The 18064-nt window shown below is 42.9% G+C and overlaps 1 protein-coding gene across 1 annotated transcript in view; it reads right to left on the bottom strand.

The window, feature by feature from the left end:
* Window positions 1-18064, bottom strand: part of LOC124795569 — a 286431-nt gene that overhangs the window by 242974 nt on the left and 25393 nt on the right. Inside the window, exon 2 of the mRNA XM_047259641.1 lies at window positions 384-455. Coding sequence (XP_047115597.1) covers window positions 384-397 — 14 coding nt within the window. The 5' untranslated portion in view covers window positions 398-455. The remainder of the gene's footprint in view (window positions 1-383; window positions 456-18064) is intronic.

The following is an 18064-nucleotide window of genomic DNA, read 5'->3' as shown; positions in this document are numbered from 1 at the left end:
TAGGAAGCACACCAAGGAGGATCAAAGTATGTTACAATTCATTGGGATGGAGCAACGTGTTTTGAGAGTCGCCCAGAAGGAGATATTGATTTCACAGAAGTGAAAAGATTTCCACATCCTAACATACTGTCTTTATTTGTTATTGTTTTGTTTTTATTTCGCAGTGATGTCAATTTCTTGGTTTCATAAGGTTTTTTTGTCACACTCTGTTCCCCTTGAATATACACTCAACACGTCTATAGAAAGGGAGGTGGTGCTCAACTTTTTTATGCAGTAAATTAGTATGAAGCACAATGATAATAACAATGATAATGATAATAATAATAACAATAACAATAATAATAATAATATTTGAGAAATTCCACTGTGGAGAGAATACTTACTCTTCTTGCGCCATTGTAGATTAAAACAGGTTTCTTCTTGGAAGTGTAGACCCGCAGGTAACTGTTACCAAACTGGAAATAAAAGAGAAATACTATAAATGATTTGAATATGAAGCAGCACCAAACAAATATTTTTCTTAGCTGTATTTTCTGCTAAACACGCAGGTAACCGTTACCAATCATGAGCACAACAGTGTATATTCAACCGTGTTAGACGTATTCAAAATAATTTCGACTGTATTTTGTTTCCTAACAATTTTTCGATCTTAACATTAATTATAGATCTGTAACTAAATTTTTAACAGATGTAAAACCTGTTAGTTACCGTAGCGGTTACCGTTTCGGAAATGTTTACAGAAACTCGGAGGGCTAGAGGATATAGCTTGAAAGGCAATAAGCACTTAGAATCTCTTTCTAGAAAACTAGACAGTCGTGATTTGAAGGTAAACCTCTTTCAATAGTGGCATTCCCACACATCATAATCCGATTCATTTAAAACATCTAAACTCACAGTTTAAACACTTCGTTAAAGTACGTATCTCACTATTTGTTGGAAGTATATGTATGTGGCGTTTCCCTCGAGCATCAGATGCAGTACCTTATCTTTTCCCTATCCCGGGGTAGGGCAGAGTCCTTTTGAGATCTGATCGAATGCAGAAGCTTGACAATTTTCTGCCAAATGTCGTTGAGGTGCGCGTAGGTCAACACAGATCCTAACTGGGGTATTAGAGAGGGGATCATCAGTTCTGACAGCTGTTTCACAACCAAGTGAAGCTTCCCAAAAAACTTGGTTGGAACTAGCGTATTTATTTCGTTTCTGGGCCAGTACGTTCACATTAAAACATGAAGGCCTAAGCAGCGTGTATGAGTAGTATATTTATGCAAATTCTGGCTCAAAGAGCATTTCAATTAAAAAGTCCAGGTTAAAAACCGAGATTCCAATTTCACAGTATCCACTGAGCCAAAAATTTATCTATACACAGAAAACGAAATTCTCATTTAAAATTTACAAATCTAAAAATTTTTATTCTTTATAAATAAGAGCCCTGCCTGTACCGAAAAAACCAAATTCTCACTTCCTCATTTAAAAATTTACGAACCTAAAATTTTATTCTGTATATATAAGAGACACCAAACCTCATTTGCCTATACTGAAAAAAACAAAATCCGATTTATTAAAAAAAAACCTAATAAACATTTCTCTTTATAAATAATATCTCAAATCTTGCCTATTTATTCCATCGACTGAAATTTAAATTAAAAATCTCAAAGGTACATTTAACCATAAACGTTTTAATTTTGAAATTTCAAATTTCTCTCTATATAAATACAACCAAAACAAAATGAACACCAAAGCTGAGCTATTTTAAAACTTAGAAAATTACAGTAAAGAATAATATGGATTGAGTAATAAAGATTTAGGAAATTACTGCAAAGAAAATGGTTACTCAAATGTAACTGGACAAGATCTAATGGAATTTATTGATTACTTCAACAAGAAACAAAGAAAAAAAGGAAGAAGAGAGAACTACGATATGAAACTATAAAAGAACTTTGATCAATTTCTAAAACAGAGAATTTGAAGAATTATTTCAAACTTAATACACAAAAAGGTTTTGCGAGATAATTTCATCCCCATTATCGAAAGTGACTCTGATTTCAACAAGATGTGGTTCATGCAAGACGGAGCTCGACCCCATCCAAGCAGGAGAGTGTTTAATGTCCTGGACTAGCACTTTGGCGACTGCATTCTCGCTCTGGGGTACCCAGATGCCACTGACATTAGCCTCGATTGGCAGCCATATTCTCGGGATATGAACACATGCGACTCCTTTTTGTGGGGCTGTATTAAAGACAAGGTGTTCATCAATAATCCCAACACCACTGCTGAGCTGAAAACAGCCATTCAGGAGGTCGTCGACGGCGTCGATGTTCCGACACTTTAGCTGGTCATGCAGAATTTCGCGATTCGTCTGCGCCACATCATCGCCAATGATGGCAGGCATATCGAACATATCTTAACCTAAATCCGAATATCTTTAGTGACGTTTACATGCTGAACAAAGTGTGTGCACCCCTAGTTTGTGTAACTAATTTATGTTTTTATCATACAGTTCAATAACTGTCACTCTGTCAGCGTCCCTCGAAATAACGTCGCCTTTCCTCCAGAGATCCCCATTTGAGTCGCGCAGCACCTCCGTAACACTTACGTGTCGTTCGAATCTACCGGTAACAGATCTATCAGCCTGCCTCTGGATTGCTTCGATGTCTTCCTTCAGTCCCACCTGGTACAGATCCCGAACACTCGAGCAGCACTCAAGAACAGATCACGCTAGCGTCCTATATGCGGTCTCCTTTACACCACGTTTTCCTTAAGTTCTCTCAATGAACCGAAGTCGACAATTCGCGTTCCCTACTATATTCCTCACATGCTCATTCCATTTCGTATCATTTTGAAAGGTCACGCCCAAATATTTAAACGATTTGTCTGTCTCAAGTAGGACTCTACTAACGCTGAGTGTATTAACTTACACTTTCTACACTTAGAACTAGCTGCCATTCATGAAACCAATTAGACATCTTGTCTAAGTCATTTTGTGTCCTCCTAAAATCACTCAATTCCGACACCTTACCCTACACCACGGCATCATAAAAAAACAACCGCAGACTGCCGCCCACCCTGTCAGCCAAATCATTTACGTTCTCGGATGAGAGATGTATATGTGAAGGGCCTACGATGCCCTTGGTGTGTGTGATAGGACGTGGTCTAGCGGAGCCTCGGGGACAAGTATGCCTGCCCTTAAGCTCCCATGCAGTCCAACATCAGCCCACCGTCACCTCCGAATACCCCACAGATGTGGACATGCAACGTATTCTGGGTTCTTTACTTTTTTGTCAGTGTGATTGTCAATACCGTGCGGAAATACAAAATTTTAAATCACTAGACGAAAAATGTGCCCAACTTCTATTACTGATTAATCAGTCAGTCCATTGGTTATGTACGAGGGTTGCCCAAAAACAACGCTACGAATGCGAAACGTTACGTGTTATTTCAAGTCTCCTGGGTGAGCGCGCCAAGTTTCCGTCACTTCCGACAGATAGCGCAGCTGCAGCACAAATTCAAAATGGCGTCTGTAGGTTATTTATGTTACAAGCAACGTGCCGTCATTGATTTCTCGCTGCAGAGAATGAAACTGTGGGGAATATTCACAAACGCTTGTGCAAAGTCTATGGAGCATCTGCTGTCGACAGAAGTACATTTAGTCTCTGGGCACGGAGGGTGAGGTCTTCAGAAGGCCGTTCGGCGGAGCTCCACGATTTGCAGCGGTCGGGGAGGCCATCCACAGCTTTCACACCTGACCTAGCCCTCTCGGACTTCCACTTGTTTGGGTCATTCGAGGATATCATTCGTCAAAGATATTTTGAGGACGATGAGGAGGTGATTCACACAGTGTAGCACTGGCTCCGCCACCAAGACAAGGATTGGTACCGACAGGGCAGACACCCCCTCGTCTCGCACTGGAGGAAGGCCACAGAACGGGATGGCGATTACGTGGAAAAATAGGCTGTGCAGATAAAACAACGTTATTTTGTGTGTGTAATTCTCATTATGTTCAATAAACAATTGTTGAAAAACATGCAGTGCATTACTTTCTGGTCCACCCTCGTACTAACATTCTCAAATCTTGGAAGAATGGCATGTCTTCCGACGATATTTACATAGCAACTGTTGTTTAGTTTACCACTGCAAACAGCATTTTTGTCTCTGAGTGTTATTTCTTTTGTAAATGATTGTTTCCTCTGATTTATCTGAGTGTTATTTCTTTTTTAAATGTGTTGTTTACCCTGATTTATCCCTGTGCGAAATCTATTTTCAGACCCAACGTTTAGGTTTCGTCTTCCTTGTATTTAGCTCTTGTGACAGCTCTAAAAGGCCATAATGTGCACTAAAACATTCATACCCGACCAAGTGATTTCAATTGACGCCATATTGAAAGCTGTGCAACTACGAAGCATTTGTGGCTTTCTGTGTGAACAGTGGCTTGCGATGCCACTTCAGCAAGCCACAAGCTGTGGCGTCACATTATATTCGTGTGTGAACCTGGCTTAATGTTGCAAAGGCTTGACACCCTCCAAGACACCGTCAGACTCGGCAACAGTTGAAACAACAAGATGTCCCACGGGGAGGCCTTACGCGGACTCTTTGTCCTTTTATTCACGCAAATGTTAATGTTGCGACCCTCCTCTCCCACCCCCCCCCCCCACCCCCATCCCACAGGGGGGCGTGGAAACTTCGACACGCTTTCAAACTCGTGGCTGCCCTGGCGCCTGAAGACAACTAAATCCCACCTAAGGGTTGTCGAAGGGGTTGCCTAACCCTCTGGCGCGACAGCAGCAGCGAGGCTGAACGTGTGTCGAACTTACAGACAGGTCCACCATCTGTAACGTGCTCGACAAACCTGTGTGGGTGGCAACGAGGGTTTGGCCGAACTGGGGATGGTTTTAGGTCAACGCTTTGCCATTTTAATCACATATATGTTGATGTTATGACCCCCCACGATCACGCCACAGGAGGGCACGAAGCAGGAGGGCTACGTGCGCACAAACACCCCTTTCTGTTTCCAATCAAGTTCAAATTTCGTTGGATCGTTTTGGAAGGTACACATCCTGTATATCAGACAAAACTTGTGGTCGCGCTACGCTCCAAAGGCGTCAGATCACTGTCAGTGGGGTTGCAGCCCCACAGTAACCTTAGAGTAGGTTTCAAACACCCAAGGCGTGGAAGCGGGGTAGCACATCGTTGCTCTCGCGGGCTGTGCAGTGTTCTTTTCGACCGCGAAATGTGTGGGAACCAACGTTCGAAGGGAAGTGTTGGTTTCATTGACGCTCTTTACGCCATACCACGAGGCGTTTTTCGTGTCGATTCTGAGCCCCGGTTTGTGTGACATGTTTTCGTATCCCACCCACAACAAATCTGCGTGATTTCAACGCTGGGTGTCGCGGTTCTGACCTCCGTCGCACAGGTATCAAAAGAAGGGTTGAAATGTGGGTAAGAGGAGATATTGTGACGCTACAACGCAGTCCTTGCTATGAATTTTTTCGCTTACATAACACAGGAAACTGTTTGTATGCGATGTATTGTCTAGTGTAAATACGTATTGTAAATACTATGTTTAAATTATGTATGGCAAGTCGGGGCACATTTAGTTAACGTTGAAGTCAGAGAGATTGTTTTGTCGTGCCGCAGGGCGCGGGAGCGCGCCAGCGGGCAGTAGCAGCAGTGACGCCGTGCTCGGAGTAAGACGTACAGTCGAGTGCTGCTAGTCCTAGCTGTGTTACATCTAACGGCTAGTGTGTCGATCTAAGTACGACGGGAAAGTAATGGTCGGCATATCTGGAAGCATGACCGGGCAGGTTATTACGGATTAATGGGCATAGTGCTGAAGAAACGAGGGCTTAAATGTGAAGCGCACTGTCGGCGCAAGTCGCCACATTGTGTCGCTGCCGTGGACTTCAGTCCGTCCATCGCCAACGAGGGAAGTAAGATCTACGCAATTTTCGTAGGATAAAATTGTAGAAGGCTTGCCAGTGACTGTGCTTTTCTCTGAAGTTGAACAATTAATAACAAGCACTTTATAATCGAAGTGTTGCAGTTACATTTCACCCTACAATAACACCAAGTAGGTTGCTTCCGATCCTTGCCTTATTGAACCGAGAGTGTCACGCCATTATCAAGAGAAAATATGTTAATTAACAAATTATTTGCGTAGACGGTGAAGAGTAAATTTCAGAATGGTTATCGTAGTTAATTGTTCCACTTAATAAGCTTAAGGGACCCCAATTAATGAATTACTATCATTCAAAACATAGTTAATCAATATTGGCATTATATATCATTACGAGTAGATTAAACTGTGCAAAGTACCTAATTTTAAAGACAGAGTGACAGTCCATTATTCAAAATCTCGATAGATAATTATCTGTGTTGTCAGCATTGCACTTTGATGACAAATTATGAACGAAATAATTATCAAAATACTTATTGAAAGTTAACCATTAATGTTTGAGTGTAGTTAGATCGTTATGACGTTGTTTTATATGACTACCGAGCCTGACACAGCACTTACGTAAAAGTTGCCGTTCCACCTGCTACGCTACAAACAGGTAAACTTTATTTTTGACACAATTATTCACGTACTTAACAGTACTGTCGCTCATCAGTTGAGCTGGCGACCGATTTTTTAATTGCTTTTACAACTTAATCATTTCTTTCGGCAAAATTTCCACTGGCAAAATTTATTTCCAAATTATTTCCATTATTTCATTTACCGATCGTTATTAAATGAAATTACTCATTCAATATCGATCAAGTTATAACGCCTCCTGTTTCCCGCGGAATAATGATTATTTACTTCGGATTCGGATGCCTTATCCCGACACGGGTCAAAATTCATAATTCACGGTCATTGTCAACTTGTAATTTCGCAAATCCCAGGAAGCAGGGAGGAGTTATAATATGACGACCTGCCCATCACGTGACGCGTCCAAGTTGATGTTGAGTAGAACTGTAGTAAAATTTGCTGCCAATGTGTCATCGTTAAGCAACCTTATAGATCACATGAACTTCTGAGTTGTGGCCTCTCTCTTTTTTATTCGGCACCTTACTGTTTGTAGCGTCTCCGTGCCAGACGGTGACGTCACAATGCGCCACGCTTTTGCACCATTAAAGAGTAATGTTGTAGGCATCTTTGAGTCAAATTTCAAACTTAGTGGGAGACAATTACGGTGTTTCGGAAAAGTGGTCGTTTAATTTTGTTGCAAAGTGTAATTGCTACATGTCATTTCTTAAATACGAGACGTTTCTTTTGTGGCTGCTACAACGTTACTTTACACGCTATTGTTGGTCACTAATGTTGTTGCCGGCCGAAGTGGCCGTGCGGTTAAAGGCGCTGCAGTCTGGAACCGCAAGACCGCTACGGTCGCAGGTTCGAATCCTGCCTCGGGCATGGATGTTTGTGATGTCCTTAGGTTAGTTAGGTTTAACTAGTTCTAAGTTCTAGGGGACTAATGACCTCAGCAGTTGAGTCCCATAGTGCTCAGAGCCATTTGAACCATTTGAACTAATGTTGTTGGGCTTTGAGACCTGCATCAGACCAGCAGCTGCAAGATTAGTAGGTGCGAAATGCTGTCTTCTGAATTTTGTTAATTCACAACGATGGAGGTAAGCGTTACTCATATAGTGATAACGTGAGAATAGATCTGCTTTTGTAACTCAGTGCACACATCTACGCTTCCTCGCCTTCCGGTATTTTAGAAAACGCGAATTTACCGTGTTTCTTCCACATCGGAGTTTCCATATGAAGCAAGCAATGGATTATTTTAGCGTCCTACTTTGCCAATTTTCTAAGTTACCTTGGTTTTAGATAGCTTGACGCCTTGCGCCATGGAGGCTAGGCAGTCTTCTAATTGTCATAACTTTCATTTGGTCCCCGGTGAAAAAATTTTCGACTGCCAGTCACTAACGCCTCACGCTGATGGCGATGCAATTAAACGAAATCTTCAACTTATCAGCCGAGCGAAGGCGTTCTGCGGCAACGTTTCAACAAGTTCCCTACCTGTCATCTTCGCTTGAAGATCACTAGTAGGAAACTTGTTGAAACGTTACCGCAAAAACGACGCCTTGCCTCGGCTGATAAACCGAGAAGACTTCATCATCGAAATTCGCCGAGAAAGTCTAAATCGCATATAGCACGGAAATCTTCAACTGTCCGCTTGAATCCATAGGGATTAGTACTGGAAAAAATGTTCATACAGTCGCCGTGAATACTACGGGTCACCAAAAGTAGGAGTTACATGATGTCTGAAGGTTGCAACGAAAGCGCTACACGTCTTTGCAATAACCAAAAACAAAACAAAAAAATACCTGAAAGCACGCATATACTTTTAAGGAATGAACTTGCTTCATTGTATTTCAAATATAATTCGTTTCATAGCGATTCGCAGTCTAAGACGTTTGTATATTGCAAATCAGTTTGAGAATAAATTTAGAAACATTGGGAGCTGCAACAGAGCAGCGTGAATACGTGAATGTATAGTCTGCAGGCGGTCACATATCTCAATAAAATACACTACTGTACATTAAAATTGCTACACCAAGAAGAAATGCAGATGATAAATGGGTATTCATTGAACAAATGTATTATACTAGAACTGATATGTGATTACATTTTCACGCAGTTTGGGTGCATAGATCCTGAGAAATCAGTACCCAGAACAACCACCTCTGGCCATAATAACGGCCTTGATACGCCTGGGCATTGAGTCAATCAGAGCTTGGATGGCGTGTACAGGTATGGTTGCCCATGCAGCTTCAACACGATACCACGGTTCATCAAAAGTAGTGACTGGCGTATTGTGACGAGCCAGTTGCTCGGCCATCATTGACCAGACGTTCTCAGTTGGTGAGAGATTTGGAGAATGTGATGGCCAGGGCAGCAGTCGAACATTTTCTGTATCCAGAAAGGCCCGTACAGGACCTGCAACATGCGGTCCGGCATTATCCTGCTGAAATGTAGGGTTTCGCAGGGATCGAATGAAGGGTAGAGCCACGGGTCGTAACACATCTGAAATGTACCGTCCACTATTCAAAGTGCCGTCAATGCGAACAAGAGGTGACCGAGACGTGTAATCAATGGCACCCCATACCATCACGCCGGGTGATACGCCAGTATGGCAATGACGATTACACGCTTCCAATGTGCGTTCACTGCGATGTCGCCAAACACGGATGCGACCATCATGATGCTGTAAACAGAACATGGATTCATCCGAATAAGTGACGTTTTGCCATTCGTGCACCCAGGTTAGTCGTTGAGTACACCATCGCAGGCGCTCCTGTCTGTGATGCAGCGTCAAGGGTAACCGCAGCCACGATCTCTGAACTGATAATCCATGCTGCTGCAAACGTCGTCGAACTGTTCGTGCAGATGGTTGTTGTCTTGCAAAAGTTCCCATCTGTTGACTCAGGGATCGAGACGTGGCTGCACGATCCGTTACAGCCATGCGGATATGACGCCTGTCATCTCGACTGCTAATGATACGAGGCCGTTGGGATCCAGCATGGCGTTCCGTATTACCCTCCTGAACCCACCGATTCCATATTCTGCAAACAGTCATTGGATCTCGACCAACGCGAGCAGCAATGTCGTGATACGATAAACGGCAATCGCGATAGGCTACAATCCGACCTTTATGGAAGTCGGAAACGTGATGGTACGCATTTCTGCGCCTTACACGAGGCATCACAACAACATTTCACCAGGCAACGCCGGTGAACTGCTGCTTGTGTATGAGAAATCGGTTGGAAACTTTCGTCATGTCAGGACGTTGTAGGTGTCGCCACCGACGCCAACCTTGTGTGAATGCTCTGAAAAGCTAATCATTTGCATATCACAGCATCTTCTTCCTGTCGGTTAAATTTCGCGTCTGTAGCACATCATCTCCGTGGTGTAGCAATTTTAATGGCGAGTAGTGTATTTTTCGCGACTCCAGTTATCTTATCAACACTTACTTTTTCCCTCTGTTCTGACGACACAAACACACAACCAGAGATAGATCTAGATTGTGCTAACGAACAGCCTTCAGAAGCCACCTGAGGCTAAATAAACCATTTGTTTAGCAGCAGGGTATTTCTGTATAAGAAAAAGGTGACAGATGAGTGCTAAATTAACAGGTAACTGATTCACGAAACCGTCGTTAGTTTTGTTTTGGAAAAGCAGCAATTGTTCGTCATTTGTTAGTTCCAGATTTGACTTGCCCCGTGCAGTTACTATTAGGGAAATGTACTAATGTGATTCAGCGCTTATTCGTATATGCAGTACATGAGATCTTTTCCATGCTTCCAGTAAGTTACATAAATACGAAGTATGTGTTGAAGCGAGAGTTACTGGATCTACTTGTAGCGGATTCCCTATTTTGTGAGTGAAACATTCTTAAGAAGTGTAAAAGGAATCACGGATTCCTTACACAAAGAAGAAGCTACGCTAAACGCAGGCGATGGAGTGTGCAGTGCATAGCCACGACTATCGTAGAGGTTGACATAATGGATTCAGTTCTTTCAGTTCTACTCTGGCATTACAAATTTATTGAAATCTTCTACGACAATTTCTTGTTACTCGATCAGTTACTCGTTTTCAGTCGAGTGATCTTTTGCAGTTTTATTGTCAGCTTATCTTACTGCTTCCATGAAGTGGAAGAACTATTCATATTGGGTGCAAAATTTATTACTCTCAAAGGTGTCCATCCATATACAAAACGCTACAAAACACATGTCTGTCTATCAAATCAGGTCCTTTTAACTGACTGAAATGACATTTTATACATTAGTAACCAGAGGTGAAGCATATCTCGCATCTGTTTCACGTATCGCATCTTTCAGTTGTGAGTTTTTCGTTTCATTTTGCCCCATATGAAAATGTGACAGCACTATGTAAATTGATTCTGTCCTGAAAAATAATTATCGTGCGTTATGGATTCATATTCACTGTTGGATTTTGGTTTTTAGATATCTGAGACACATTTTTAGCGAAGTTTGATTTAGTTTTTATGCATGCTCTCTTTTGCCCTTCAATGACGTATTTCCAAAATTTGCATTATTCTAAAATTATTGCCACTGACTTATTGCTTGTTGGATGGAAAGCTGCACTTCCTTCACTCGTTGTTTAGCGTGGTGGCAAAACTGAAGACAATGGAGGGAAAGCCTATAATTGGAAATCAACGATTAAAACAGCATTCACTCAGCAAGTTCTAAGTTGAACTGCGGCAGAAACTTACCACTGAATAATGCAGAAGTACGCATTCTTGGAATTCAAAACCAACTGAAACTGCTGGAAACTAAGAAGACGATAGGCTCTAAGTTAATTTTTGTTAGGTTTAATAATGAGTACGATGAGTAAACAACTCTGTTTCATGTGAATCTTCAGGTTTTGGCGGCGCAAAGACTGTTCCATTAAATATATTAGTTAGTTTTGATGTGGTGGCTTTATTTACAAAGGTTCCCCTTCCAGAATCTCTACAACTTATTGAAAGAAGTTTTGACAAAGAGATTTCAGTTTTATTTAAACATGTTCTGACCTCCACATATTTCTTATTTAACAACGAATTTTTTGAACAGACGGACGGAGTCGCCATTGGTAGACCCTTATCCCCTCTGGTGGGCAATTTATTTATGGAGGACTTCAAGGAGAAGGCGCTTGAATCTGCTGACTTGAAACCCACGGTATTCTGGAGGTATGTTGATGACACCTTTGTAGTTTGGCCCCACTGTGAAGACAACTTGCAAGACTTCTTAAGACATCTGAACTCCCTCCACGATCAAATAAAGTTGACAATGGAAATTGAAAAGGAGGGATGCCTTCCACTCTTGGATGTTTTGGTTCGGCGCAGAGAGGATGGCACTTTGGGACGTGAAGTGTACAGGAAGCCGACACACACCGATCTGTATTTACGTGCAAATAGCTGCCACCATCCTGCCCAGACAATGAGTGTTCTCCGAACTTTGACTCGCAGAGCGCATATTATTTCTGACGAAAGCAGTCTGCAAGATGAACTTTCCCACTTACAAAGAGTGTTTGAAGACAATGGGTACTCTCCACAACAAATACAGAAGGCACTGAACATGAAACCGAAAGAGGCCACAAACAAAGCAGAAGAAGATGAAGAAACCTTTAAATCGATGGCCTTCCTGCCATATGTGGGTAGCCTCTCATCAAAAATAGGACGCATTCTCGGCAGACACAAAATAAAAGTGATTTTTCGACTTCCACCTAAGACAGCTGCACTCGTGGGCTCCGTCAAAGATGATTTGCTGCTCCGAAAATCTGGAGTTTACAAAATTCCATGTGAATGTGGCCTCTCTTACATCGGACAAACAACTCGTACTGTCCAAGAAAGATGTACAGAACGCCAGAGGTACACACGACTTTTACAACCTAACAAGTCGGCCGTGGCAGAGCACTGTATTGATAATGGTCACAGTAACTACATCGTCATTTTGGGACTCTATAGTAAAGGAGGCAATTGAAATTCGCTTGACGACGAACTTAATTAATAGAGACAGTGGTTTCAATCTTGATAAATCCTGGAATCCGGCACTTGCTGTAATAAGCTCGCAAAGACGTCGTCACAGTGCAGCTCACAATGATATATCGATATACCAACAAAGATCAACTGCGGAGTCATAGATACAACTCGCGCATTATGCACGTCTCTGCCGCCGACCAACGTCTCTGGCGCATTTGCATCTGTGGCCGCATGCGCAGTCGCGCGGTACAACAGTATAAAGGGACGAAGCAAGCATTGGAGCGGCAGCCATGTTACTCTTTAAGTCTCCGATTTTTATCGCCTGTTTTTATTATTTCTTCTCTTCATCTTTCTAACAAAGTCTGTAGGCTGAAGAGCGGCGTACTAAGCTGCTGCCAGCCCGCCCCCTTCGGGGGGAATTGAAATTCAATAAAGAAAAAAAAAAAATTGGAGCGGCAGTCTTGCGGCTGACTCTGAAGATGGCTGATCGTTTTACAGCTGAAATATTAGAAGAAGAAGGAGATTTCTTGCGGCTGCACACCCGAAATTAATGGAACAACTCTGTTTCAGATTATATTTACCATGAATAACGCGACGAGCTGGACCATTTCCACGGACAGAGAAGCCATAGGCTAGTACTGTTTGTAAAACGTGTAAAATAACTTGTGTTGTCTTAGGCTCGCCATTATTATTTCGGACTACTGCGAGTATTGTACGCCAGATCACACGTCTAGTTTGGACAAAATGCAGGAGGAGACTCACGTAAAACTGAATCCCTCCGTAATAGTGGTCCTAACGCGTCGCCCTTTTCCAGTCGGAATAGTACGTACAGATAAGATCAGCTATGGGCCACTGCACTCGTCATGAATATGTTGTAAATGTTTAAAAATACGTTGCAGTCAATACGATCATTGCTAACAACAAACTATAGAAAACTGGAAGAAGACGGACCTTGAATGTTTGGTACTGAACGTAGTGGAAGTGCAACCATAATGTGTGAGAGTAGTTAGTTAGGTTAGGTTAGTGTTTTTTAACGTCCCGTCGACAACGAGGTCATTAGAGACGGAGCGCAAGCTCGGGTTAGGGAAGGATGGGGAAGGAAATCGGCCGTGCCCTTTCAAAGGAACCATCCCGGCATTTGCCTGAAACGATTTAGGGAAATCACGGAAAACCTAAATCAGGATGGCTGGAGACGGGATTGAACCGTCGTCCTCCCGAATGCGAGTCCAGTGTGCTAACCACTGCGCCACCTCGCTCGGTCGTGAGAGTAGTTCCTTCAAAAATCGAAATGGAGCATTGCTTCTAAATCAAGTGTTCAAGACATTCTGCAGACTATTCCGGAAAGAGGAAAATGTGTGAAAAGCCTGTCCCACACACCCTGACTCCAGTATAAACACAGCGACGCTTGGTCACCTGCTGTGACTTCATTAGAATGCAAAGTGCCGACGATTCTTTTCTGGAAAAAATCGTCATGAGTGATATCACTTTGTATTATCAATACGAAACTACCACGAAACGACAAAGAGTAGAGATGAAACTGATATGAAGGGCCATTCCTTTGACAATGTAACAGACCTTCAAAGCAACGTTACGGTCGAGTTGAAAAACAACCCACAGGACAGTATAGCGTCTGTCCTGTCGGTCGTCCTTCAACTCGACTGTATATATAACTTTTAAGAGACATACATACCTCAACCGCAATTGGGCGCTGAGTTGGATTCAGTGGCGAAAATTTGTGCCGGACCGGTTCTCGAACCCGAATTTTTCGCTTTACGCGAGCGGTCACCTAAAACGCTTCGGCTATCCGGATGCGCTTCCCTTTCAAATTAAATTCTCAACCTGTTGCAATTACACATGTAGCGACCACCGTCCATTATCATCATTACTCGCAGCTTTACTTGAATCCCGCAAGAGTTTGTACACGGTGTGCATCCGCACTAAAGTTGTCGTTACCGTGAAGGCGCATGTGTGTTATTATTTGTGTGGCGTCCGTCCCGCGTAAAGCGGGAAATCCGGCTCAAATTTTCACTTGCCGCCATCGAATTTAATTCAGTTTCCAGTTGCGGCTAAACTTTGCATTTCTCTTAAAGTCACGGACTTTCCTGACAGTTCCACATGGTTGTATGAATGTTCCGTGTCTTCTACTCATATGAAGAGAGACTGTGAAACACGTGACGCATTAAGATAACCATCTCAAGTTTTCTGTATTATTTATTACTGCTCTTCCGAAACATTTTAGACTGATGTGATCCAATGCACCTCGGCAACAGCAGGGACACTGAAGTAAAAACAAAAGAGGTCATTTATTTAGTACAGATATTCTACCTGTCAGAACCAAATACTAAACAATAAAGGTATTACTGACATGAGAAGGAAGTACGACAAGTGGGTACTAGGCGTTAGTCTAGAACTGAACGTTAATGACTCCGAATAGATACTTGGCGCACTATTATATCATATACGAGGGTCATTCAATAAGTAATGCCCTACATTTTTTTGAAAAGCCATTAACATACATAGACAAACGTCCTTGTTGGTGCTTCACATCAGATTTTTGTTCTGTGCGCCGGTGAAGTTTCGAACCGTTCTGGCAGATGGCAGAGCGGTAGTACAGCGTCAAAATGGCGTCTATATACGACTCACGTTACAAGCAACGTGCTGTTATTGAATTCTTGTGTGCAGAAAAAGAAACCTTGTCGTTTGTGTGCAGTGTATGGCGATGCTGTAGTTGATAGGAGTATATTTGTAGACTTAGAGAAAGCTTTTGACAATGTTGACTGGAATGCTCTCTTTCAAATTCTGAAGGTGGCAGGGGTAAAATACAGGGAGCGAAAGGCTATTTACAATTTGTACAGAAACCAGATGGCAGTTATAAGAGTCGAGGGGCATGAAAGGGAAGCAGCAGTTGGGAAGGGAGTGAGACAGGGTTGTAGCCTGTCCCCGATGTTATTCAATCTGTGTATTGAGCAAGCAGTAAAAGAAAAAAAAGAAAAGTTCGGAGTAGGTATTAAAATCCATGGAGAAGAAATAAAAACTTTGAGGTTCGCAGATGACATTGTAATTCTGTCAGAGACAGCAAAGGACTTGGAAGAGCAGTTGAACGGAATGGACAGTGTCTTGAAAGGAGGATATAAGATGAACATCAACAAAAGCAAAACGAGGATAATGGAATGTGGTCAAATTAAGTCGCGTGATGCTGAGGGAATTAGATTAGGAAATGAGACGCTTAAAGTAGTAAATGAGTTTTCCTACTTGAGGAGCAAAATAACTCATGATGGTCGAAGTAGAGAGGATATAAAATGTAGACTGGCAATGGCTACGAGAACGTTTCTGAAGAAGAGAAATTTGTTAACATCGAGTATAGATTTAAGCGTCACGAAGTAGTTTCTGAAAGTATTTGTATGGAGTGTAGCCATGTATGGAAGTGAAACGTGGACAATAAATAGTTTGGACAAGAAGAGAATATAAGCTTTCGAAATGTGGTGCTACAGAAGAATGCTGAAGATTAGATGGGGAGATCACATAACTAGTGAGGAGGTATTGAATAGAATTGGGGAGAAGAGGAGTTTGTGGCACAACTTGACAAGAAGAAGGGACCGGTTGGCAGGACATGTTCTGAGGCATGAAGGGATCACAAATTTAGCATTGGAGGGCAGCGTGGAGGGTAAAAATCGTAGAGGGAGACCAAGAGATGAATACACTAAGCAGATTCAGAAGGATGTAGGCTGCAGTAGGTACTGGGAGATGAAGAAGCTTGCACAGGATAGAGTAGCATGGAGAGCTGCATCAAACCTGTCTCAGGACTGAAGACCACAACAACAACAACAACATATTTGGGCGATGGGTAAAGAAAGTTACAGCCTCAGGAAATGCAGAAAGAGAGCTCCGTGATCAGCCACGCTCGGGACGTCCCGTCACAGCCACTGCTCCAGACGTGCTGGATCGTACGGATGCCATTATTCGTGCCGACTGGCACATCGAAAATGGACTGTTGGCTCTATAGTTGTTGGTCAGCGTTGGAAGTGCGTCTGCAATGATTGGGAATACGTCGCCAAATTGGATTGGACATCACTGCCTCATCCACCCTACAGTCCCGACCTGATACCCTCGGACTTCCATCTCTTTGGGCCGCTTAAAGATTCTCTACGGGGAACACATTTTGAACATGGCGAGAATGTCAGTCATGCAGTGAAAACATGGCTACGCCTACAGGACAAGAGATTTTACCGGCAGGGAATACATGCTCTTGCACATCGTTGGCGTACGGCCATAGTACGTGATGGAGACTGCGTAGAAAAATAGGACATGGGCAAGGCTTCTTGATGTATATTGTCATCACATTCAGACTTTTAACAATAAATATGTTCTGAGGAAAAAAAAGTGGAGCATTATTTACTGAACGACCTTCGTACAATTATGTATCCAAAATTTTGCAATAAGGTCAGGAGTGGGAATCATTTTAGAATCACATCATTAGGACCGGATGTATTTAGCATCAAAATGAATCTAAGTGAGTGGCAGGAATTAAAGGACTAAAGCTTTCTGGCTAATAGGCACTAGTGCGTCTTTGTCGCCTTCGATCATTGTGAACGTCGGTGACGTCACGTTGATCTCCATTGGTGGAAACATCTAGACACCTTTCTTTTGTTCAGCGATTTTACCCGATTTTCTGCTCTGCGGTCACTTGCGTCAGTGTCGTCATTTCAGCGTTTGATGCGGTAGCGTTCTCGTTTCCCGCGCCCGGGTTCCCGGGTTCGATTCCCGGCGGGGTCAGGGATTTTCTCTGCCTCTTGATGACTGGGTGTTGTGTGATGTCCTTAGGTTAGTTAGGTTTAAGTAGTTCTAAGTTCTAGGGGACTGATGACCATAGGTGTTAAGTCCCATAGTGCTCAGAGCCATTTGAACCAGCCAGCGTTTGCTTTGAATAAATTTCTGGAAGGCCGCTGTCAACATTTTGGCCTTTTGTCTGCTATCTTCTGTTTCTGTCCCGCTCAGAGCACCCGCCTCGCTAACGCACGCTTATCACCTACCGCTCTACATCTACATTACACTTCGCAACCCACATAAAGGTGTGTGGCAGAGGGTACTTTTGGTACCACTTTCTGATACCCCCCGTCCGCGTTCCGCTCGCGAATGCCGCGTGGGATGAATGATAATCAGTAAGCCTGCGTGTTGGCTCTAATTTCTCGAATTTTCTCGTCGTTATAATTGTACGACTGTAATTGTCAATGACCGTCTCTTCTCGAAATACCAGCACTAGCTCCCTCCGCAGTGCTCAACACCTCTCTTGTAGCGTTTGCCACTGGAGTTTATCGAGCATCTCTGTAACGCTTCCGCCCAGACTAAACCATCTTTTTGCGAAACGTGCCGCTCTTCGTTGGACCTTTTCTATCGGTCATACCCGTTAAGCATCCCAGATTGGTTAACAGTACTCAAGAAGCGGTTTACAAGCGCCTTTGGAGCCACTTCCTTAGTAGGTGAGTTAAATTTCCATAACAGTCTCCCCCTGAATCTCAGTGTAGCATCTGCTGCGAGGTAGCCGGTTCCATTCTCGGTGGAGGATGCAAATCTCACCGTCAGCGTTTGGCCGGCAAAGAGAG

This window comes from Schistocerca piceifrons, chromosome 4 (assembly GCF_021461385.2).
Source record: "Schistocerca piceifrons isolate TAMUIC-IGC-003096 chromosome 4, iqSchPice1.1, whole genome shotgun sequence".
NCBI lineage: Eukaryota > Metazoa > Arthropoda > Insecta > Orthoptera > Acrididae > Schistocerca > Schistocerca piceifrons.
The sequence above is the reverse complement of the archived record's forward strand: the minus strand, read 5'-3'. Positions and strand labels throughout refer to the sequence as shown.